Source organism: Pongo abelii, chromosome 23 (genome assembly GCF_028885655.2).
Source record: "Pongo abelii isolate AG06213 chromosome 23, NHGRI_mPonAbe1-v2.0_pri, whole genome shotgun sequence".
Taxonomy (NCBI): Eukaryota; Metazoa; Chordata; class Mammalia; order Primates; family Hominidae; genus Pongo; species Pongo abelii.
Window position 1 is genome coordinate 27,040,754 of NC_085929.1, and position 25,303 is coordinate 27,066,056.

At 46.8% G+C, this 25,303-nt stretch overlaps 2 protein-coding genes across 3 annotated transcripts in view; one reads left to right on the forward strand and one right to left on the reverse strand.

Moving 5' to 3' along the window:
• PI4KA (phosphatidylinositol 4-kinase alpha) overlaps nt 1–25,303 on the reverse strand; it is a 155,162-nt gene that overhangs the window by 65,056 nt on the left and 64,803 nt on the right. For both annotated transcript variants that reach the window (XM_024240188.3, XM_054543085.2), the window contains exons 18-19: nt 24,404–24,572; nt 21,454–21,504 (exon numbers count right to left, since the gene is read on the reverse strand). In XM_024240188.3, the coding sequence (XP_024095956.3) occupies nt 21,454–21,504; nt 24,404–24,572 (220 nt within the window). The remainder of the gene's footprint in view (nt 1–21,453; nt 21,505–24,403; nt 24,573–25,303) is intronic.
• Nucleotides 1,953–16,057, forward strand: SERPIND1 (serpin family D member 1). The gene is made up of 5 exons (XM_024240189.3): nt 1,953–2,452; nt 7,583–8,487; nt 12,258–12,531; nt 14,354–14,498; nt 15,212–16,057. The coding sequence occupies exons 2-5, from the start codon at nt 7,599–7,601 to the stop codon at nt 15,401–15,403; spliced, it is 1,500 nt and encodes a 499-aa protein (XP_024095957.2). The 5' UTR covers nt 1,953–2,452; nt 7,583–7,598; the 3' UTR covers nt 15,404–16,057.

Consider the following 25,303-nt stretch of genomic DNA (forward strand, 5'->3'; position numbering starts at 1 on the left):
GGTCAGGAGTTCAAGACCAGCCTGGGCAACATGGTAAAACTCTGTCTCTACTAAAAATACAAAAATTAGCCAGGCATGATGGCAGGCGCCTGTAATCCCAGCTAGTTGGGAGGCTGAGGCAGGAGAATCACTTGAACCTGGGAGGCAGAGGCTGCAGCAAGCTAAGATCAAGCCACTGCACTTCAGCCTGGGAAACAGAGCAAAAACTCTGTCTCAAAAAAAAAAAAAAAAAAAAAGAGAGAGAGAGATGGGTTTTGCTATGTTGCCCAAGCTGGTCACGCACGCACGCACGCACGCACGCACGCGCACACACACACACACAATGACAGGGCAAAGGTTCCAAAATTTTAAACCTGGTTAATCTCGGTACGGGTATACAGGAGTTGTTCTACTACACTATTCTTTCAACTTTTTTGAAAGTTTGAAGTTATTTCAAAATAAAAAGTTTTCCAAACTTTAGTGATCCTCCTGCCTCAGCCTCCCAAAGTGCTGGGATGATAGGCATGAGCCACTGTGCCTGACCCCTCTGTATATTTTTAAAATTTCATGTTAAAAGATGGAAAAGTCTGGATGAGGTAGTTCACGCCTGTCTTCCCAGCTCTTTGGGAGACCAAGGTGGGAAGACTGCTTGAGGCCAGATGTTCAAGAACAACTGTGCTGGGGCCAGGCTTGGCATGTGTGAGAACAAGACAGAGAATGAGGGAGGTGGCCCCAGGAGGAGTGTGGGCACAGACAACAGCCTCTGCCTGTGGTGCCATGCTGAAGACTCAGTATTGTGTGTGACAGATGAAGGCTCTGAGAAGACAGCTCTGACAAAAGCTAGAGTGCAAAATCAGACTCAAACACAACCACCGGTATGTGTCCTGAACACAGTGGACCTTTACACTCCGGAATTTCTCAAACGGAGCAATGCACAGACATCCCCATGGGCCCCTTGCACACCCGCAGATTCTCCTAGGAGTCACATTCTCTCTTCAGATAGACTCTGGGTGCCAACACTCCCAAACACGCTCTCAAGGAGCAGTCTCTGTGATAAGCTGATCTTCCAGACAATCCAGAATATTCTTAAAACTTTTTAGATCATAAAATTTAAAACACAAATTAAAAAATTATCATAAGGCCGGGCACAGTGGCTCATGCCTGTAATCCCAGCACTTTGCAAGGCTGAGGCGGGAGGATCACTTGAGCCCAAGAGTTCAAGACCAGCCTGGGCAACATAGTGAGACCCTGTCTCTACTAAAAAGTCAAAAGTTAGCCAGACATGGTGGTGTACACCTGTATTCCCAGCTACTTGCGGGGCTGAGGTGAGGAGGATTGCTTTAGCTCGGGAGGTTGAGGCTGCAGTGAGCCAAGATCACGCCACTGCACTCCAGCCTGGGTGACAGAGTGAGACCCTGTCTCAAAAAACACATAGGGCCAGGCATGGTGGCTCACGCATGTAATCCCAGCACTTTGGGAGGCCAAGGCGGGAGGATCACTTCAGTCCAGGAGTTCAACACCAGCCTGGCCAACATGGTGAAACCCTGTCTCTACTAAAAATACAAAAAATTAGTTGGGCATGGTGGTGCGTGCCTGTAGTCTCAGCTACTCGGGAGGCTGAGGAAGGAGAATCGCTTGAACTTGGGAGACAGAGGTTGCAGTGAGCTGAGATCGCACCACTGCACTCCAGCATGGGCAGCAGCATGAAACTCTGTCTCAAAAAAACAAACAAACAAAAACCCACAAACACAAAATGTATCATAGCCTCAGAAATCCCCATGAATGCCTAAGTGGCCCTGAATTTGGAAGGCACTGCTCAGTAATAGTCCAATCTCTCCCACAACAGACAGGAGTGCTGGGCCGCACCTACTGGCAACAAACACAGCAACCCTTGACTGGAGAAAGGTCCATGCCACGATCTCCTTATTCTGTAAGCGACTAATTTTGTCCTCTCTCCTCCACCTTTCACTGAGGAACAAGCTCTTGGAAGGACAGGGACACCTGCCTAGTAGCTGAGCCAGCCACATCAGTCCTGGAGAGCAGGTGGAGGGCAGATACTGTGATCATCCCAGAAGAGAAGACACAGTTGGAGGCAGATGCATGGTCTCCACTTTCAGCTACTCTCAATGCAGCCTGGTCCCCAGAGGCCTGAAGAGTGCCTTGTTTATGTGGTGACCTCAGGAGGGGCTGCTCTTGCACCAAAGCTATGTGTGCATGCTAACACAGTAACCATCATATACTCAAAATATCAGCTCTAAGAACTGGAGATGAGGAGCTGCAAGCCACTCTGCAGTTATCAAAGGCACAGCTGAGGGGGTTTGTGCTGACCAAGCTAGTTGCCTGGTGTTTGGATTGGGACATATTTACTTTGGAAAATATGCAGCAACAGCCCAGCACCAAAGTTCACATCAAAACCCCACTGATGACCTTGGCTGCTTTCATCTCTGAAGCGCCACTTCTCAGAAACACAGAGGTAAGTTGGGTTTCTAATATTTCTGCTGATTATAAATTATTTGTGGTGTTTACAGATAGGCAACTGGTTCATTTTTCTAGAAAACTAAGAATTCAGACGCTTTCTACACTGTTTTAGAAGTGGGAAATGGTTTCATTTTTCAATGTGCCTATTATAAAATTGTGTCAGTTCCGTTGTTGGGAGAGTTGACAAAATTAGAATAGGAACTGTGGAATAGATGAAAATATTGTACTTATATTAAATTAATCAAATTGGATAACTGTCCTGTGATTATGTATAAGAATATCCTTGCTCTTAGGTATTTTCCCTGAAGTATTAGTATTAAAGGTTAGAGGGGTCGGGTGCAGTGGCTCACACCTGTAATCCCAGCACTTTGGGAGGCCGAGGCGGGTGGATCACGAGGTCAGGAGTTCAAGACCAACCTGACCAAGATGGTGAAGCCAAGTCTCTACTAAAAATACAAAAATTAGCTGGGCGTGGTGGCGCACGCCTGTAATCCCAGCTACTCATGAGGCTGAGGCAGGAGAATCGCTTGAACCCGGGAGGTGGAGGTTGCAGTGAGCCGAGATCGTGCCACTGCACTCCAGCCTGGACGACAGAGTTAGACTCCGTCAAAAAAAAAAAAAAAAAAAAAAAAGAGGAACAAGATACAGAAGACCTACTCTCAAATGGTCCAGAAGAAAAAATGTGTATGTGCATGCCTGTGAGTACACACACGTACGTACACACACACACACACACACACACACACACACAGACAATGACAGGGCAAAGGTTCCAAAATTTTAAACCTGGTAAATCTCGGTACGGGTATACAGGAGTTGTTCTACACTATTCTTTCAACTTTTTTGGAAGTTTGAAGTTACTTCAAAATAAAAAGTTTTCCAAACTTTAGGCAGTTACTTCTCTCCCATTCTGCCTGCTCTGTTGGGCCTGGAGACCATACACCAGGAGGGACGACGGTTTATCGAGTGTTATGCTCTGATGCGTGACTGAAAAGGCCAACCCAGCTCTGGCAATTAGCAAGGAAGCACAATATGAAGTTCCCAGGAAAAAAAAAGCAAAACAAACTTTTGAATGATTTATATTTAAAATATATTGTTTCTCTTCAAATAGTAATCTGGATTTAATCACAACCTAGTAATAGTTTTCAAACGTCTTCTACAATGTTTGTTATACTAAATAGCAAAACAATAGGAAGATTTACCTTCAGATCTTTAATTTCAATCCATAAAAGATATCGGAGATATTTTCTCCTTCCTCTGGTAAGGGAATGATGAAAACTATTTTTGGCTTTTCATCAGATAACGTGGGAACAGGGTATAAGGAGTTTCCAAATATAACTTCTGAATACCGGGATAAAACATGAATGTCTTTACTCTGCCACTCTATCTGGCCTCAGATACGTTTTCCTGAATGCTTATTTATTCAAGTTGGTTTTTGTTTTGTTCTTTAACCTTATTTTTATCTGAGAAGAAAACTTTTTCCCCCTTTGTTCCTTCTTCTTTTGGCTTTCTTTTTTAAAACAGAGATGAGGTCTTGCTATGTTGCTCTAGCTGGTCTTGAACTCCTGGGCTCAAGCGATCCTCCCGCCTTGGCCTCCCAAGATGCTAAGATTACAGGCGTGAGCCCCTATGCCTGGTCTTCTTCTTCTTGATCTTAGCCAAAAGGCCAAGAAGTGATAAGAGGAGGACACTTGAAGTGTAGTTGGGCAAGGAGCCTTCTACCAGCTGCTTACTTTCTTTGTTCCTGACTTTTAAAAGTGTGTTGCTGTTGACACACAGTCTCCTGATATGTAAAATGCTGGGAGGATGAAGCTAAGTTACACAAAGTGCCATTCAGAAACTGGGCCCAGTTCTATTTGCAGCTACATACATTAGAAATCATTTCTAGAGGCCGAGCATGGTAACTCATACCTGTAATTCCAGCACTTTGGGAGGCCAAGGCAGGCGAATTGCCTGAGCTCAGGAGTTTGAGACCGGTCTGGGCAACATGGTAAAACCCCATCTCTACCAAAAACACAAAAAATTAACTGGGTGTGGTGGCACACACCTGTGGTCCCAGTTACTTCAAAAGGCTGAGGTGGGAGGGTCTCTTGAGCCTGAGAGGAACAGGCGGCAGTGAACCAATATTGTGCCACTGTGCTCTAGCCTGGGTGACAGAGTGAGACCCCATCGTCTCAAAATAAAAATAAAAAGAAATAGTTTCTAGAAACTGTTTTCCCATGTGTAAACTAGTGGCACTGCAGCCTCAGGCAGGTGCTGAGATGGGGACCTGGAAAAGGCAACAGGCATTTTCAGTCAGAAACAATGTGACTTTCCTGCTCCAAAATGTGCAATTCAAAAGTCTTTCTTAGTTGTGACTAAAACAAACTTTGAATTTACTATTTCAACAGTATTATAAGGGGAAGACCCAAGGAATGGGACTGGCACTGGGAAAACAGCTAGGAAGCTGCTCTGCACGGCCAGGGAGTCTGGAAGCATCCAGAGTGAACAAGGCTGAGCGCTTGATGTGGGGCTAGAGGCTCAACCAACTTGGTTCGAATCTAGCCACTGCCACTTATTAGTGACAGTGACGAAAGGCTCAGTCTCCTGATATGTAAAATGTTGGGAGGATGAAACTAAGTTACACAAAGTGCCTTATACAGTGTGTCAGGCATCCAACAGAGGCCATTATCAACATTAACCACACTGACAGCATTTCAAGCAGAGTATCTGAACAGTTACCCCATCTTCAGGCCTAATGAGTTCAAATATTTGCTTAACAAGAGCAGCCAGTAACTCTTACCTGGCCTCAACTGGCAGCAGATATTCTGGGCCTCAAATATCTATCTAATAGGAAATGGTCACAGACACAAAATAAGCTTAACAAAAGGCAGTGGTTTTTTTTTTTTTTTTTTGAGATAAGGACTCACTCTATCCCCCAGGTTGGAGTGCAGTGGTGTGATCATGGCTCACTGCAGGCTCAAGTGATCCTCCTACCTCAGCCTCCCAAGTAGATGGCACCACAGGTGTGTGCCATCACACCAGGCTAATTATTTTTCTTTTCTTTTTTTTTTGAGACGGAGTTTCGCTCTTTTTGCCCAAGCTGAAGTGCAATGGTGCGATCTTGGCTTGCCACAACCTCCGCCTCCCAAGTTCAAACGATTCTCCTGCCTCAGCCTCCTGAGTAGCTGGGATTACAGGCATGCGCCACCACGCCGGCTAATTTTTTTGTATTTTTTGTAGAGACAGGGTTTCTCCATGTTGGCCAGGCTGGTCTCCAACTCCCGACCTCAGGTGATCCGCCCACCTCGGCCTCCCAAAGTGCTGGGATTACTGACCCGAGCCACCGTGCCCAGCCTATTTATTTAATTTTTCACAGAGATGAGGTCTTACTATGTTGCCCACGCTGGTCTTGAGCTCCTGGGCTCAAGTGATCTTCCTGTCTTGGCCTCCCACAGTGTTGGGATTATAGGCGTAAGCCACAGCGCCTGGCCGGCAGTTCTTTCTGGGGTGATTAGAAGTTGGGACCATGTACTACCTGTCTGAGTCAGCATTATAAACACTTATGGTCACTGTCCTGGCAAAACATGGAAGCATCAAAGCTCATCTACCCAGAGTGCAGTTAATAACCAGGAAGTAAGCAAGAGAAAGACAAAGGATTTGGCAGCCAAAACAGATTTGACAGGCCAAGTCAGATCCTCCTCCGAACGAGTCAGAGAGGAACAGATAAAGACAGGATTGCCATAATGCCTCTGTGCTAAAAGCTTATCTTGTTTACTTAAATAAAGGGAGTGCCCCTCAGGTCTTGAGTAAGAGCTTGCTGACATCACCCTCACACAGACTTTATCTCGTTTCTAACCCTGTGTTAGAAGCAGTAACATAGAAGATTTAGTTGCTCCTGACAGCAGTGGGAGCCATTGTCTAAGAGATACAAAGGAGAAAAAAAGTATACCTGCAGCAAGTGATATCACCTCTGGGGCTGCCACCACATCATCTCACTATGCCCTGAGGGGGTCCCAGCACTAGACAAGTTCCAAATCTTTTGCAAATTAAACAACCCCAGGTCAGGCGTGGTGGCTTATGCCTGTAATCCCAGCACTCTGGGAGGCTGAGGTGGGTGGATCACCTGAGGTCAGGAGTTTGAGACCAGCCTGGCCAACATAGCGAAACCCCATCTCTACTAAACAAAATACAAAAATTAACCAGGTGTGGTGGTGTGCGGCTGTAGTCCCAGCTACTCGGGAGGCTGAGGCAAGAGAATTGCTTGAGTCCAGGAAGCCCAAGTTGCAGTAAGCCGAGATCGCGCCACTGCACTCCAGCCTGGGTGACAGAGCAAGACTCCATTTCAAAAAATAACAACAACAAAAGCCAAATATAACAACAACAACAAAAAAAAACAACAAATTAAACAACCTCAAAGATTACACAAATTTCAAGTATCTTTAGAATATGTTTTCAGAAAGCCTGGCCCATGGACATTTCTCAACAGCATCTCCATTGCAAAGGTGGAGTGGTGTGAGTCACACAGGCATGGCTGAGTCCCTCTAATGCACATCCCTTCTGGGTGCTCTCCAGTCACCAGCCCCAGGCGCCCACTCAAGCCCAGCTCTTAGTGAAGTTTCCCTGACTCTCTGGGCATTTCCACTCCTACCACACAGGGTAGAGCCACACCCCCTTCCGTACCCCCATGTGCTCTGGCAGCACTATTTTGAGAGCCTTTGCTTTACTGCACGTCTGTCCCATCTGTCCCCTGACTGGTCCATGAGCCCCTGGTGGGAACTTTGTCTCTGGTACCTAAACACTGTCTGGAGGTGGTGGACAAGGTGTCTGGAGAAAAAGAAACTCCTCCCTGGGATGCCTGAGCTCCCAGGATTCTAGAAGGTTAGTTTTGCAAACCTTTAAAGAAGGGATTTTCATCAAGGGGCCCACGGACCCTTCAGTGAGGTTTATGAGTCCCATCTCAAAGGTTGGGTGTCTGCTTATCTACATCAGATTCTCTTAAAGTCCGTGATCCTAAAACAGTTAAGAACTAATGCTGTGAGGGCCTCTTCCTGGGTCAAAGCCACAGGGAACCTGCCATGTGGATGCTGCAGCGGGGTGCGGATCAGCCAGGTCGCCTTTCACTGTGTTCTGTTTTCCCTCCCAGCTTTAGCTCTGCCAAAATGAAACACTCGTTCTACCCACTTCTCATTTTCCTCATGATAACATCTGCGTGGGGTGGGAGCAAAGGCCCGCTGGATCAGCTAGAGAAAGGAGGGGAAACTGCTCAGTCTGCAGATCCCCAGTGGGAGCAGTTAAATAACAAAAACCTGAGCATGCCTCTTCTCCCTGCCGACTTCCACAAGGAAAACACCGTCACCAACGACTGGATTCCAGAGGGGGAGGAGGATGACGACTATCTGGACCTGGAGAAGATATTCAGTGAAGACGACGACTACATCGACATCGTCGACAGTCTGTCAGTTTCCCCGACAGACTCTGATGCGAGTGCTGGCAACATCCTCCAGCTTTTTCATGGCAAGAGCCGGATCCAGCGTCTTAACATCCTCAACGCCAAGTTCGCTTTCAACCTCTACCGAGTGCTGAAAGACCAGGTCAACACTTTCGATAACATCTTCATAGCACCCGTTGGCATTTCTACTGCGATGGGTATGATTTCCTTAGGTCTGAAGGGAGAGACCCATGAACAAGTGCACTCGATTTTGCATTTTAAAGACTTTGTTAATACCAGCAGCAAATATGAAATCATGACCATTCATAATCTCTTCCGTAAGCTGACTCATCGCCTCTTCAGAAGGAATTTTGGGTACACACTGCGGTCAGTCAATGACCTTTATATCCAGAAGCAGTTTCCAATCCTGCTTGACTTCAAAACTAAAGTAAGAGAGTATTACTTTGCTGAGGCCCAGATAGCTGACTTCTCAGACCCTGTCTTCATATCAAAAACCAACAACCACATCATGAAGCTCACCAAGGGCCTCATAAAAGATGCTCTGGAGAATATAGACCCTGCTACCCAGATGATGATTCTGAACTGCATCTACTTCAAAGGTAAGAAGCACCTTTACAGTTCTCACAGCAAACCCACAACATACTCTTTTTGTATGTGGGTAGACTGAATGCCAAGAACTGTACTGTAGCTATAATTTATCCAGGAAAACTAGACACAAGATTGACTCTGGAATAGGGACAGGGAAGGCCAAGCTGAAGTGACAGTAGCATCTGACACTTAGTGAGCCCTAACTCTGTGCTTTAACACAGCCTTGTGAGGTCATCACTGTTATTAGCATCCCCATTTTACAGAGGAAGCCACCAAGGCATGAAGTAAAAGGATGGGCTGGGCGCAGTGGCTCACGCCTGTAATCCCAGCACTTTTGGAGGCCGAGGCAGGCAGATCACTTGAGGTCAGGAGTTCGAGATCAGCCTGACCAACAGACCAACATGGTGAAACCCTGGCTCTACTAAAAATACAAAAGTTAGCTGGGCCTGGTGGTGGATGCCTGTACTCCCAGCTACTTGGGAGGCTGAGGCAGGAGAATCACTTGAACCTGGAAGGCAGAGATTGCAGTGAGCCGAGACTGTGCCACTGCACTCTAGCCTGGACGACAGAGTGAGACTCCATCTCAAAAAAAAAAAAGAAGTAAAACGATGCTCCAAGGGCACCCAGTTATTAAGGAGCAGAGCCAAAGCTGAACCCAGGCAGGCCATCCCTAGCAATCTGTTAAATTGGAAGAAATAATACAAAAACTGTTTTAGCATCTGGCCAGCCTGGATTTGAGTTTTCTCTTTTCCTTTCCCAATTATCAATAAGCAGGAATATAGACAAAAGGCTAAAGAAATGCACCTGTGAACTATTCAGCTTGAGCAGCTGACACTGACACCTACAAGTGCTTTTCAGGATACTTCTGAACTACTGGGCAGGTGGGATGGAGAAATAAATTACTATTTCCCCAGCAACTGTTCTGGGCTGAGCACAAGGGCATTTTTTAAGGAGGTCACCCCACACCCATCACACACACATAGGACCCCTGGAATCCTAGGAATAAATGAGCATGGATTTGTAAAATCCAAACCTCTCTTTTCAAACATCCTCACCCGGACCAGACCAGAAGAAACCTCTACTTTACTCTCTAAGCTGAGAGTGCGGAAGGGGAGACACGAGGAATGGTTTGGCTTCAGGACTAATTGCGGTGACACACAACCACTTCTCTTTGCCACCAAGGACTACCAGGTACCTGCAAAGGGCAGTACTTGGAGGCCAGTGCTTTCTGCTAGTTAGCCCCTGTGGTTTTATAGCAGCCCAGGCGAAGGAAGGAGACCCCGCCCGGCTCCTGGCTTCTGTTCAGGGAAAGGGGGCCAGAGCCCCTCCTGATCTGTCCACACACCTGCTCCGTGCCTTGGCTGAGGCCCCTGCAGCTCTACAAGGCAGGCATTCTGCTGGATAGGCCAAGCAGGGTCACTCTGACACCCAGGTTTCCACCCCAAGGCAAGACACAATGCTGGCCTCCTGTGGGTGGAATCAAAGGCTGAGTTCTAACAGGCTTGTGGCAGACACAAACACAGAGACCACATGTACGTGATGAACACACATATCCTTTTCATTACAGGTTATTAGTACAAGTTTTGGAATTGAGCAAACAAGAGTCTAAGCCCTGGTTTCACCACTTCTCGTTTGTTTGACCTCAGACAAGTCATTCAACATCTCTATGACTCAGTTTCCTTATCTTTATCACAGAGATAACACCCACTCTGACAGGGCCGAGGGAAGAACCATAAGCGATGGCGATGCAACAGAGTGGCACATGGCAAGAGCTCAGCGAATTCGAGGGAATGAAACTGTAGATTACAATACTAGTACAATATGATAAACATATATGATATTGTTAGTGACATTTATTTTACTTTTACTAGCAAATAACCTATGTTTAGGACTGACTTTAGAACAGACTGGCAGAAGCATTTTTGGCAGCATCAAAGTCCTCCAACCTACTGGTCTGTTGGAGCCCAAGTACACCAAAGAGCCTCTGCATTAGCCCTGGCTGAGGGTTCAGGGACAGGCAGAGAAGTACAGCAGTGAGCCATCCCTGCCTGCATGGAGGTGGAGAAATGATCAGGCATGGTCAGTTGACAATCTCCTAAATACAGTAACCCGTGTCATACCACAGTGTAAACACACATGCAAATGCTTCTGCTTCCTTTCCCCATCATATGAGAATAGTCACTCAATGCTGGGAATCACAAGGGATCAAATGCTAAGAGTACCCAATCATTCATGGATGCTTCTCAAAGGGGAGGAGTGTCTAGAAGTATAATTTTAATTTCACTTAATTTCATATGGAATCATCTCCATTACTAATTTTGTTCTAATTTTAATGTGATAATCACTTTGTAAAGCACAATAAACAGAGGCAGGCTCTCATGAGGAAGTCAGAAGGAAAGAATCCCAAGAGACACGGGACAGCTCCATCCAAACTGAAAGGGCCGTGATTCCCGAAAGAGCAATTTTGTCCCCAAGGTCTGAAGACACATGTGGTTGTCACAACCTGGGGGGTTGGGGTAAGCATTACTGGTACCTAGAAGGGGGAGGATGGGGATGTTGCTAAACACCCTACCATGCACAGGGCAGCCCGCATTGCCACAGACTATTATCTGGCCCAAATGTCAAAAATGCTGAGGTTGAGAAACCCTGGGTGAGGCAGACTCAGGGAGAAGGGAATCGAGCTTCACTCACAGGCAGGCAGGAGCTGTCTGGTACTTCAACCTCCAAGACACCTCCTGCTCATCTCATCCTGGCTGCTCTACCCACCAGCTAGAAACCTTGAACAAGTTACTTCACTTCTTTGTGCCTCTGTTTCCTCATATGTAAAACAAGGATAACAAAAAGCACACAACTTGCATGTTGCTAGGAGCAGAAATGAGATAATACAGGAAAGGTGCTGAGAAGAATGCCCGGCACATGGCCAGTTCTCAACTACTAGTCACTCATTACTATTAGTTACTCACATCTTAGAGCTAACATAGACATGGGCTTATTCCTGGATACACAGCACTGTCCCCATATCTATAGTGGTGATCCTAAGGGCAACATGGCATCACCCAAATGTCTTGTTAGTCATTACAGAATCACAGTGTGAGGGATGAAGGCCATCAAGACAGAGCTGAGGCTGGCAGGTGGCTCATGCCTATAATCCCAGTGCTTTGGGAGGCTGAGGCAGGAGGATTGCTTGAGGCCAAGGGTTTGAGACCAGCCTAGGTAACATAGGAAGACCCCATTTACAATCAAAAAAAAAAAAAAAAAAAAAGACAGAAAGAAAAAATAGCCAGGCATGGCATGTGCTTGTAATCCAAGCTACTGGGGAGGGAGGCTGAGGCAGGAGGATCCCTTGAGCCTAGCAGTGTGAGGCTGCAGTGAACTATGATGGCATCGCTGCACTCCAGGCTGCATGACACAGCGAGACCTGGTCTCAAAAACAAAATAATAATAACACTAATAAAAGCTGGAAAGAGCTCAAAGTTACTCATTTGACAGATCTGACAGATGAAGAAATAGAAGCAAGTTAGGTGTTTTACCATGGTCAAACAACTAGTTCGTATCAGACCCTAATCCAGAAACTACTCCAGTCCGGGTAACCTCTTGTTAACCTCTCTTGTTAGAAATGCAAATTTCTGCCCAAACCAGGCCTCAGGAATCAAGAGACTGTGGGGTCGGCTCTGCAGGCTATCTGAATGAGGCCTCCAGGGAAATCAGATTCACTCTCAAGGGTGAGACGATTTCCCTAAAGGAAACTTCTCATAACAGCCTCTTCCTGTGGCCTTTACAGGATCCTGGGTGAATAAATTCCCAGTGGAAATGACACACAACCACAATTTCCGGCTGAATGAGAGAGAGGTAGTCAAGGTTTCCATGATGCAGACCAAGGGGAACTTCCTTGCAGCAAATGACCAGGAGCTGGACTGCGACGTCCTCCAGCTGGAATACGTGGGGGGCATCAGCATGCTAATTGTGGTCCCACACAAGATGTCTGGGATGAAGACCCTCGAAGCACAACTGACACCCCAGGTGGTGGAGAGATGGCAAAAAAGCATGACAAACAGGTATTTCACACTGTGTGTTTGTTCTTTTGATCTCCCAGATGCTGGGGGTGTCTGGGAATACTGGAAAATGGATCATTTTTTTAAAAAGGGAGAATTATGTACAAGTACCCAAGAACTTCCATACAGGGCCACTCTGTTAATTCAGCCCCGATTTGTTGCTTGAGATGAGAGATGATTAGAGGGCATTCATAATGGACACATCTGCCCTCCAGGGGCCAGTTTCAGAAGTTAGGGGCAGGTGACTTAGAGACAGCTTGGAAACAATCCCAACTCTGCTATGTACTTGCTTTGTGGCTTTGAGTCCCAGCTTCATCATCCCTAAAATGGGGATAATTCCATTACTTCCCTGGGTCACTGTGAGAAAATAACAGAATCAGCAATGCTGAGCGCCCCTCCCAGTACTTGGAACCTAGGAGGCACTCAAAAAAAGACTGGCTCAACTCTTCCCTGCCCAGGAAATTCCAAGGTCCTGTTAGCCTATGGAGGACACATCATTCATGATTTCCTCTATTATTAGTCATTGCTCTGTAGTTAAAACTGCAGGTGTTAAGTACTTATTGAGATTATTATTGGGTCATGGCAGAAAGAATGCAGAGGTCTTATTTCTGTTTTACTGGATACTGGCTAGGCCCATATGAAGAAGTGATTCTGGTTTGAACCTCCTTATAGGACAAGAATACAAACATAGGCAACCAAACTGAGAAAAGTAGGCTCTTAGAGGAAGGTATTTGCCCGGGTAGCCAGTCATGCTCTGTGAATTTTTCCTTAACAACGTCCCTTCTGTAGCTGCCTCCTTCCATTCCTCCCCGCAGCCCGGCAGCTCTTGAGAAAGGGACTGCATCTTTTTTTTTTTTTTTTTTTTTTTGAGACAGGGTCTTGTTCTGTCACCCAGGCTGGAGTGCAGTGGCATCATCATGGCTCACTGCAGCCTCAACCTCCTGAACTTAAGTGATCCTCTCACCTCAGCCTTCTGAATAGCTGAGACCACAGGCGTGCACCTTCATGCCCAGCTAATTAATTATTATTATTATTTTTTTTTTTTTGGGGTAGAGATGAGGTCTCACTGTGTTGCCCAAGCTGGTCTTGAACTCCTGGCCTCAAGCAGTCCTCCTGCCTTGGCCTTCCAAAGTGCTGGGATTAACAGGCGTGAGCCGCTGTGCCTGGCCCATTTGACATTTAATTGAGATCCTACTTGGTGCCAGGTATGAGCTAGGTACAAGAGTGAAGAAGGTCAAGCCTTCCTGCCCATCCAGCTGGGATTGCACCTTAAATCTCTTTATCCCCTGCAAAGTGCCAGACTGACTCCACAGGCACTACTGTTGCTATCCACCCCCTTAGGGATTGAGTAAGTTGAGGCAAAGACTGAGAATGTTCAGCATTGTCTAGTATATACAGGAAAGGTTCTTTTTAAAAGTACACTACCAAATGTACACGACTCCTTAATTAAAAGTACACGACTCCTTAATTACAAAAAAAACCCAAATGCCTAAAATTGGGAAACCAAATCAGATAATTATTTTAGATGGCTTTTTAAACCACAAACCAGGAAAAGTTCTGCTGCTAACCTTGAAGATAGGAAACAAACCACACAGTCTCAAGGAAATAATCATGCAACAGAAAACACACCTCAGTTTTCAGTAGCGGAATTACAATGGAGTGGGCTTCCTAAAATCCTTAACTGACAGTCTCGGAATATAAATTTTAATAAGTGCTATATCAATTCTGTGATAAATGTAACCCGTGGCCCTTTAAAGGGAAAATCATGATTCTTTTGTAACTTGTGGTTCAATAAAACTGGGCCCCCCTTTCCTTTTCTGTCTAGAACTCGAGAAGTGCTTCTGCCGAAATTCAAGCTGGAGAAGAATTACAATCTAGTGGAGTCCCTGAAGTTGATGGGGATCACGACGCTGTTTGACAAAAATGGCAACATGGCAGGCATCTCAGACCAAAGGATCGCCATCGACCTGGTAACCACTCCCTTGTCCACCCCCGACCCGTCCCCAGGGTCTGCCTCAGCACAGCCACCTCCACTTGCCCTTCCTACCCACCCCCCAATCTGAGATCCCAGCTTGGGGTGCTGAGTCTGCTCTTCGGCCTGGGTGGGGTACACAGAATGTCTAGTTTCGTGGATGCCAGCTGGAGAGCACGGCACCTGGCAGACACTGGGCAGGGAGGTCCCAAGAGCGGCCATGGGGTGAGCCCCACTCCTGCTGACACCAGAGACAGGGGAGACATGTGCTGCGGTCTGGGAAATAGCTACCCCCAGCCAAATCATGAAAGAGCCATTAAACACATACACATACTTAACTTAAACCAATCAGGCGCTCAGCAAAAGAGAGAGAACACCAGTCCAAACAGTGCAGCAGACCCAGTTCCCCATCCTGAGGAAGTGCACAGCAGTGTGGGGAGCTGCAGCTGGGGTGGCTGTCCTGCACCAGCCCCCGCGACCCTCAGACCACAGGCACTGCCAAGAGGGAACATGAACCTAGCCGGCCCCTAAGTGCAACGGCTGCCCCTGATAGGTGGTGACAGATATTTTCAAGGGTGACCCTGACCAGCTGTGATTTCCACCTTACATGTTGTCTTTGGATCCTTTCCCTGAATGATATGAGATTGTGCTGGGCACTCTAGCCCTGTGTGTGCTGACCTCCAGAATCTGACAACTTTCCTTTCCAAACAGTTCAAGCACCAAGGCACGATCACAGTGAACGAGGAAGGCACCCAAGCCACCGCTGTGACCACGGTGGGGTTCATGCCGCTGTCCACCCAAGTCCGCTTCACTGTTGACCGCCCCTTTCTTTTCCTCATCTACGAGCACCGCACCAGCTGCCTGCTCTTCATGGGAAGAGTGGCCAACCCCAGCAGGTCCTAGAGATGGAGGTCTGGGTGTCTGAAGTGTCTTGGGGGCACCCTCATTTTGTTTCCATTTCAACAATGAGAACAGAAATGTTCTGGCATCACTTATGTAGTTTATGCTACCAATCTGAATTCGAGGCCCATATGAGAGGGGCTTAGAAACGACCAAGAAGAGAGGCTTGTTGGAATCAATTCTGCACAATAGCCCATGCTGTAAGCTCATAGAAGTCACTGTAACTGTAGTGTGTCTGCTGTTACCTAGAGGGTCTCACCTGCCCGCTCTTCACAGCAAACCTGAGCAGTGCGTCCTAAGCACCTCCTGCTCTGGTGACCCCATCCTTGCACACCTGGCTCTGTCACTCAAGCCTTTCTCCACCAGACCCCTCATCTGAATACCAAGCACAGAAATGAGTGGTGTGACTAACTCCTTACCTCTCCCAAGGAGGGTACACAACTAGCACCATTCTTGATGTCCAGGGAAGAAGCCACCTCAAGACATATGAGGGGTGCCCTGGGCTAATGTTAGGGCTTAATTTTCTCAAAGCCTGACCTTTCAAATCCATGATGAATGCCATCAGTGCCTCCTGCTGTTGCGTCCCTGTGACCTGGAGGACAGTGTGTGCCATGTCTCCCATACTAGAGATAAATAAATGTAGCCACATTTACTGTGTATCTGTTATAATTCTCTATTTTTTGAAGCTCAAATATCAAAAGCCAAATCCAAATTCCTGGACAACTCCAGGTATGATAAAGGCTGACAGGAAGTCACTTGAGCACCACAATGTGCCACAGCAGGGCATGTTCTCAGGACAGGACAGGTGTGCGCTGAATCCTGGGAAGGGTCTGTGCGGTACCCCAGAACTGTGCGGTGCTAAGCGGCACACAAGCCCCAGGGCTCCCACAGTCTATGCCAGGCTGCTGCAGCTTTCATCCCTAACACCTGGTCCTGCAGTGGGTCTGGTTTGACAGAGCAGATGACACCTGAGGAATATGTTTCTGGATCCTTCAATCCCTGGGTAAGACAAGTGAAATCCACAGAGGCTGCTCAGCACGCAAGAGTGCCAGTGCTCTTTCAGTGAGGGGACAACTGATGGTCACAGGTGCTGTGTGTGCAGGTGTCTAACTGTAACCCCCACAGCCTGGCAGATGAGGAAGACAAGGGTTGGAAGAGTTCTGAAACCTGTCCAAGATGCTGAAGTAGTGGGGCTGGGTTCAAGTGCAGGTTAGCTGGACTCCAGGGACCACACAAGGAGTCCTGTCACAGGCTTCTGACCCCATGAGACCAATACCAGTAAGAAGAGCGATAAAAGGGAGTAGGGACGGAAGGGGAACATCACTGCTCTGTGTAGGCATGCCTGTGGGTTATCTCACAGAGTCTCCTTACCCTCAATCCCTAGGGGGCTGGCACTGTTACCCCTCCTTTTTATAGATGCAGAAGCAATTTCAGCTCACAGAAGGGAAGGCATGTGCCTGAGGCCTGAATCCACACTGAGGCAGGGGGACCCTGCAGCCCTGCTTTCCCCTGCTCCCTTCCTGACTTCCCACACCAGGCTCTGCCTCCTTACTCTGCTGAGAGCAGATGGTGCAGGGGCTGGGTGAATTGCCCCAAGCCATCCTCTCGGCTTCCTGGTGAGCCCTGATGCTGCGGATGGCCCATTCCTTCAATTCATTCTCCAATCTGCTTCACCACTCTTCTTTTCTGTCATTCTCCAACCTGCTTCACCACTCTTCTTTTCTGGTGCCTGTCCTATATTTCTCATCTTGCTGCAGCTTCCTTTTAGCTCCTCTCATTTCTAAACGTAATAATCTCAAAAAACCCTTTTAGTCCTTTGCCATGTCTGTCCCATACCCAGAAAGGCAATGGTCACTTCTGCTCACCCAGCACCCTCTCTGCTACAGCCGGTGTGGAGTCCTCCACACTCTTGAGCATCCAGAAACCCTCGTTTCAATGCCTTTTGTTCATGTATACCCACTCAGAATCTCTCAGATCCCCTCTTACAGAAACTAGCCCATCTGTTACTCAAAGCAGGAGAGTATTCATTCAGAACACAGGCTCTGAGCCAGGCTGCCTGGTTTGAATCCTGGCTCTGACATCTAGTAGCTATGAAACTCTAGTAGCAGGTTCTGTGCCTCAGTATCCTCATCTGTAAAATGGGGAGACTAGCAGCACTTACCTTGAGGGACTGCTGTGAGGATTAATCAAATTAATGTCTAGAAAGCATTTATTTATTTATTTATTCATTTATTTTATTTTTTTGAGACGGAGTCTCGCTCTGTTGCCCAGGCTGGAGTGCAATGGCACAATCCTGGCTCACTGCAACCTCCGCCTCCTAGGTTCAAGCAATTCTCCTGCCTAAGCCTCCTGAGTAGCTGGGATTACAGGCACGTGCCACCACGCCCAGCTAATTTTCGTATTTTTAGCAGAGACGGGGTTTCACCATGTTGGACAGGCTGGTCTCGAACTCCTGACCTCAGGTGATCTGCCCACCTTGGCCTCCCAAAGTGCTGGGATTACAGGTGTAAGCCACCGTGCCTGGTCTGGAAAGCATTTAGATCACTGCTTGGTTTTAGCAAGAACTAGGAAAGGGTGTCACGTTATTCTCAATCTAAGAGAGTACGTAAGCCAGACCTTCCTAACTGGGGAGCCTTGGGTAGATTGCTTCCATTTAACTTCCTGAAGTTACATGCAAAATCTTGAGAATGATAAGGATTTCCATGGACAGAGAGTGCACAGTTTTCAAAAAGGTTCTCTGTGACCTAAAACATGTTAATCTACACACACCTGGTTTTGCAGGCACTGAGAAAATAAGTAACCCTTCCAAGGCCACAGAAGTGACCGGTGACACAAGTAAACTTGCTCTCAGTGAAATACATGAATGTTTTTCCAGAAGGAGGTGCATCTTATTAAATCACTATTATATGACAGTGGAACAACTAAGTCTCTAAGCATTAGATACCATTCAAAACGTTTAACTAACAAGCTAAATAACAACTGAAGTAATTTAATCAATGACATCTCTGAAGAAAAATTACTCACAAAGTTGCAGTACAAAGATCACCAAACCTAGCCAGGAAGGAGCCTCAGAGATTGTACAACCCAGCTTCCTAGCAACTCCCTCAAAGTCACTGAGAAGAGCTGCATTAGGGCCAAAACCCAGGCTTCCTGCCCCAAATCCACCGGTACTTCCATTCAACAGAGTAATCTGAGACACTGTGTCATCAAAGGTCACAGAATATACTCTATATACAAAATAGAGTGTATCTTTCTTTTAAAAAATAAAATAAGTAGGCCAGGAGTGGTGGCTCGCACCTGTAATCCCAGCACTTTGGGAGGCTGAGGCGGGTGGATCACTTGAAACCAGGAGTTTGAGACCAGCCTGGTGAACATGGCAAAAACTGATTTCTACTAAAAATACAAAAATTAGCCTTGCATGGTGATGCACACCTGTAATTCCAGCTGCTTGGAAGGCTGAGGCAGGAGAATAGCTTGAACCCAGGAGACGGAGGTTGCAGTGAGCCAAAATCGTGCCACTGCACTCCAGCCTGGGTGACAGAGTGAGACTCTGTCTCAAAAATAAAAATAAAAAATAAAAAAAAAACCAAACACACACACACACACACAACAACAACAACAACAACAACAACAAAAACCCACCTCTGGAAGGTCCAAGGGGTAACCATAAAGTAAATGCAAGAATCCACGATCTCTGTGCTCTTTGTTGAGCAATAAAATCAAATATTTGTTTCCTCCCCTCTAATATAACCATTAACTTTCACTAAAAATACACTTATTCTACTCATGTAAAAGGTCAAATCAGGGGAGTATTTAAATGAGCATGTGCTAAGCTGTCACGGATAACAGTTCTGTCTACCACCCACCCCAGCAGCCTGGAGAGGCGCAGGCTCACACACGATCCCACATGCAGGACCAGGAGTCCGACCTGGAACCCTGTGACCCTCAAATTTGTGTAATTTCAACCAACCTCACCACTCACTGCTTCCCTAAAGTGCAAAGTGCCCGACAGATTTCCACTATGCATATATTAAGCTCTAAATGACAACTGCTCAACATATTTGAAAGTTCACAAGAATACAGGTCATCAAATTCTGATGGTCAAAGATCCTGGAACTCACTGATTTTAGTGTTGCCCTAAGCATCCTCCCTGTCTGCCTAAAACTTGCTCTCCTGCAGAGCCTGCTGCCAAGAGAGTGCCTTGGGCTTCATGCCCCTTACTTTTCCCTCCAGGCCACACAAAAGGCCCACATACAATAGCACTTTAAACACACAAGCATACACTACTCAATATTAACTACACAGTGGGAAAATTTCTGTTTTGAAAAATCAACCAATGGGGCCAGGCATGGTGGTTCACGCCTGTAATCCCAGCACTAAGGGAGGCTGAAGTGGGCAGATCACTTGAGCTCAGAAGTTCGAGACCAGCCTGGGTGACATGGCAAAACCCCATCTCTACAAAAAAATAGAAAAAGTAGCTGAGAATGGTGATGTGCACCTGTAGTCCCAGCTACTTGGAAGGCTGAGGTGCGAAGACTGCTTTAGCTCCAGAGGTCCAGGCTGCAGTTGAGATGATATTGTGCCACTGCACTCCAATCTAGGTGCCAGAGTGAGACCCTGTCTCAAAAAAAAAAAAAAAAAAAAAAAATCAACCAATGGGGGTGTCCATGAAAAATACCATGGCAGGCCAGGTGCGGCAGCTCATACCTGTAATCCCAGCACTTTGGGAGGCCAAGGCGGGTGGACCACTTGAGGCCAGGAGTTAGAGACCAGCCTGGCCAACATGGTGAAACCCCATCTCTACTAAAAATACAAAAATTAGCCATGCGTGGTGGGGCGTGCCTGTAATCCCAGGTACTCGGGAGACTGAGGCATGACAATTGCTTGAACCCAGGAGGTGGAGACTGCAGTTAGCTGAGATCGCACCACTGCATTCCAGCCTGGGTGACAGAGTGAGAATCTGTCTCAAAAATAAAAAATAAAATACAATATAATAAAAAATAAAAATAAATAACGTGACATATGACATTTTACTACTTAAGATAAAGAATGGCAGACCAGTCAGTTACTATTTTTCATCTACCTCAGCCAGCCAAAACTGGACACCCTAGAAGTCCCCAGGTTGGGAATAATGATTAACACTCAGATGGTGTGAGCAGGGGAACCACTTCAATGAGACCAGGAGAGGTGCCCCTCTGTGCCTGCAATGCCACCTGTCTGCCTGACCTCCACGTCTCTAGGCTGCCCTAGCAGTTCTGCCACCAGGCCCACTCCTCTGGTGTACAAGGTGAAGGGGACACATGTAAGTGCTCAAGACTCGAACTACTATGGGGTGAGGAGGAGGGAAGGCACTGTAAGGCAGACACAAGGGATGGCCTAGAAGGTCGGTTAAATGGAAGGGAGAGAATATGGAATGAAAATAAATACTGGAATATAGGTGTTGGGCTTAGGACTTGCAGCTAGGAGTGACGAAGAAAGGGAAAAACAACTTCTACAAGTCATTTGGGAAGAAGCGGACCCAGGCTGGGACAGGACAGGATGGAAACAGGCTCTCCAACACGATGGTGCCACACAGGAGGCAGGGACTGTGCCCGCCATGCCAACAACGCCCCCTGAAGGAGACTGGGGCCATAGCTCCGAGGCCTGAGCACCGACAAGAGGCTTCCAGGTCTGCACTTGCAGGAAGGAGCCAAGGAAGGGATGGAAGCAGGGAGCTGGCCCAGCATCAGTCACAAGGGCATGAGACACAGGATGAAAGTGGAGTCAGATTTAGGACCTGGGAGCCACCCAGCAGGGAACCAAAGCAAGTGCCCTTATCAATTGGTTGAGGGGGTTCGGGCAGGGCATGGAGAAAGGGAGTGAAGGGTGTGCCATGGTGGACACACCTATGGGGCTGTCATGGAAGAGCTGGTGATGGCTGAAGCAGTCACATCTAGAGGCATAGGGGCCTCAACACTGCACCTTTCTAAGGAATTTACTGTGCGTCACCAGGCAACACTTAAAGCATGAACATGGTATCTGCAGTTTTTATCATTCAATTAATGAATACTCACCACAGCTATTACAGGAATGAGTACTCCCAAGTTCCCTGCGCTGCTAGAAGCCTAGAAAAGAACAGAATTGTTGTCATTAACGAGTATGTGTTTCTTTTATTTAAAAAAAAAACACAAGATACAACATAGTGTTATGTAAACCTGGAATGTCTTCATCTAAGAGAAATGATGAGAGATATGCAGAGAGAGGCAGAGAGATGCTCATCCAGCATAATTTTAACAGCAAAAAATGAAAACAAATGTGAAAAATAAACCGTGGTTACATAAATGATTACATAAATCATGGTACTGCTGCTTAATTAGATATGACACAGCTATTTAAAATACAACTTTCTGAAAAGCATTTAGTCACCATGTAAAGAGCCCATAGCACATGTCAAATGAAAAAAAAATCAAGATTTAAGATTATGCTATGATTCAATCCTAATTATGTAATAAATACATACGCATAAAAAAGCTAGGAAGAAATCTGTCAAAGTGTTAGTAATGATTATATATCTGAGTCAAGGGATAAGTGCTTTTTACTTTACTATTTATAGACTTCTGTATCTTTTCTAAAATAAACATATATTCTTCCCAAGTTAGGGAAATTTGGGGGGTTACTTAATAAAAGATAGACTCCCTGGCTAGACATACAAATGTAGCTATTCTTCAGTACACACTGATTAGTAAAAATTCTGGAAGCACTGGCCTAAGCCAACTTGATTTATGCTCTTAATCTATAATAACGACAGCAGCTGAAGACCTTGAGTATCCACTGCGGCCAGGCACTGTGCTGAGTGCTTCACATGCACTAACTTCTGGGAAGATTCATGGGAGGTCTCAGTAGCTTGCCAAGGCCACACAGCACCTCAGTGGCGGGGACAGAATGCCAAGCTGTAAACATATACACCTACTATGTACTCACAGAAATTTTTTTGAAAATTTAAAAAGAATGCCAAGCTGGTTTCCCTGGGCTGGGGGCCACAAGGGTGGCCCTGCCTGGTCCCCTCTGGGAAACCGATAGCCTAAGGGATGCGTGATGATGGAGAACAACCCACAGATCTTAGTTACTTTATAATTATAGCTCCTTGTCCTCCACAAGGTGGGGCACTGAGGTCCAATTTCCAGGGGACAGCAGGCTCCTGAAATGCCCCTCAGACAGGTTACAGCCTCTGCTTTCTCAGGTGCTCAGCACCACCTTGTATCATCAGTACCCCGCTCTTATCCTGATGCCTAAGGTCCTGCTAGACAAGCGGGACGCACTTCTGTCCTGTGCACTGAGGTGGACCCTGCTGGGAGACTTGGGAAGTTAGTCAGCCACATGACTGTCGGAGGGCCCGGCATAGCAAGGCTGAATTACAGACAAGAGTCTTAGGATTCCTGCTTGCATCAGCCACTCCCTCTTGGCTGAGACTTTCACAGGGGGACTCCTTCATGCAGTTGTCATCTCAAATGCCACTCTTCAGAGAGGCCTTCTCAACCAGCCCAATCTAAAGTGCCCCTCACCACACTGCCTTGTTTCACTCTCCCACTCAGCGCCACAGGCAGAGAGGACCCTGTCTGTCTCGTTCACTTCTGTAACACCCTCATCTAGAGCAAGGGCTGGTAAACTATGGCCCATGAACCAAATCCAACCCAACACCTGCTCTTGCAAATACAATTTTATAGGAGCACAGTCACGCCTGTTCGTTCATAGACAGGTGACCATAGAAAAGTTGAGTTGAGCAGTTACAAAAGAAGCTGTATGGCCTGCAAAGCATAAAATATTTACACTCTGGCCCTTTACAGACAAAGTGGGCTGACCCCTGACCTAGGACAGTAGCTGGCACAGAGTAGGTGAATAATAACTGTCTGGGGGAAGGGGAAGGAAGGAATGGAAGAGAGAGGAAATGACAAAACAGGGTAGAAGTAGAGATACGGTTGTGGGATACAATGGGGTTTTTCTTTAAATAATCTGATCAATCTTTTATTTTTTAATTCATAGTACCCCCCACTTTTTCTTCTTTTTTTCCTTTTTGCCTTTATTAAATGCCTAAACACGCCTCAGTACCAAGCGTTATCAATACCAACTCATATTCCTTTCCTTATTAAAAAAATAAACTAACTTTCTAGCTCATTACAAACACCCCCTTCCCCTTTTTCTCCACTTTCTTTTACATACCCAGCCTATCTAAAAAAATCAAATGTTTAGCCAACGAAAATTAGTTTAAATTATATGACCCAACCCCAGCCAATAAAAAAAACACAAAAACAAAACTTGCGTCAAAAATAAAAATTCTCGTGCCCTTTATTCAAATATGCTCTTATAACAACTAGCCCAAAAGACACCCCTCTACACAAAAATAAAATTGCTTTACTAAAAATCTTTTGTTCAAATATTCAATTTCCTTAAAATTTTAAGGGTTATTCCTAACATGGTAGAGCGACTAGTGCCCATGTGACATGCTACTGGGGAGTTACAGAGGAAGAGGCCTCATCTGCCTCGGCCCCATCACGAATGTATTTGGGGACTCAAGACATGACGTTTATCTCGGTAGACCTGTATTCCTTGGGAGGCCTGAGATTAGGTGAAATCTGGCCCTTCTCATGTTGCCACTGTGTTCTGATGATGGGCCCTTAAAGTCCTCCTAGGCTCAGCTACCACCCCTGGGCTTCATGATAAAGGCAAGAAGAGACAGAGGGGCCCGTGGGGAGCTGAGGCTACACTGTCATCATGTCACCACCCTAGGATGGGTCAGGCAGCTACTATGAGCTGGATATAACCCAGTGAGAAAACTGCCCTCTCCCCTGATTCCTGCCAGCATCCTTGAGAAAGAACCCTACCCCTTCTTACTTGCATTCTACCAGGCACATTTAAATCACTCACAAAGAAAGTGCCATATTCCAACCAAGATGGTGCCTGAAGACTAAGCCTTAGCCAGCAGGGATAGGACACTGATGGGGAAGGCATAGCCATCCTCCTTCCTACCTTCAGGGCAGGGCCCTTCTCGCTTGCCCTCTCGCTGGCTCGCTTCCCCTCCAGCCCCAGCTGCACAAACAACTCCAGCAGGTTCATGAGCAGCTCATCCACCAGGTGCTCATCTTGGATGTTGGCCGCGATGTTGGCCAGGGCGTTAATCACTGCCAGGGAGCAATGCCTGAAGAAGAAGGGGTGAAATAACAGCCACTGCCAGGCCCTCAACTGTCCCCAAGGGACGGCACTGCAGGGTGAGGCGAGCTGAGCGGGCCAGGTCCAGCCTGCCTTACCACACTCCTCCCAGTGTCTGTAAACCAAAGGACTCTCAAATGGAGAAGAACATGTCATCTTCGTGAAAAACAACCTGTAGAAGAAAGCCAACTGATGCAGAAATGACTGCAATCCTCTCTCCTGAAATGTAGTAAGGACCTCCAGGAGACTAAGTTCCAGGCATCTGCAACACTGGGTACTTGTGAGGGTCTCAGGACACTTCCCTCAGGGCTGAAAATGAAAGGTCCCAAGCCCAGGCATTCCAGGTTGGATCTTGCTTCCCCCCCCCCCAATCCACAAAGAGCCTTAATGCATCATTTACCACCCACAGAACCTTCACCTCATGATCAGCTTCTCCCTAACGCTGCCTCCACCTTGGAGCTAATGTCAGTATTTTTTCACATCCAATGCTCAGGAAGTGTTCCAGGGTCCTGCCTCAGGATCTTGGCTGGCCCCATGTAAACCCCGGATGTGAAGCTGACATTGCCCCTTTGGCCAGAAACCTGAAACCACTGAGGCCAACCAGGCTTCTGTGGCCCTGGAGACTGCCAGACTCTGTCATGTCCAAGCGGCAAGACTCTGGGTAAGTCTCTTTAAGTCTTTGAGCCTCAGTTTCTTCCTAAGTAAAACAAGGATGATAAT

Bases quoted from the DNA above. Each gene is read 5' to 3' on its own strand.
- SERPIND1 (XM_024240189.3), top strand. From the start codon at position 7,599: ATGAAACACTCGTTCTACCCACTTCTCATTTTCCTCATGATAACATCT. The intron at 8,488-12,257 runs GTAAGAAGCACC...TGGCCTTTACAG, and splicing joins GAACTGCATCTACTTCAAAG to GATCCTGGGTGAATAAATTC. The intron at 12,532-14,353 runs GTATTTCACACT...TTTTCTGTCTAG, and splicing joins CAAAAAAGCATGACAAACAG to AACTCGAGAAGTGCTTCTGC.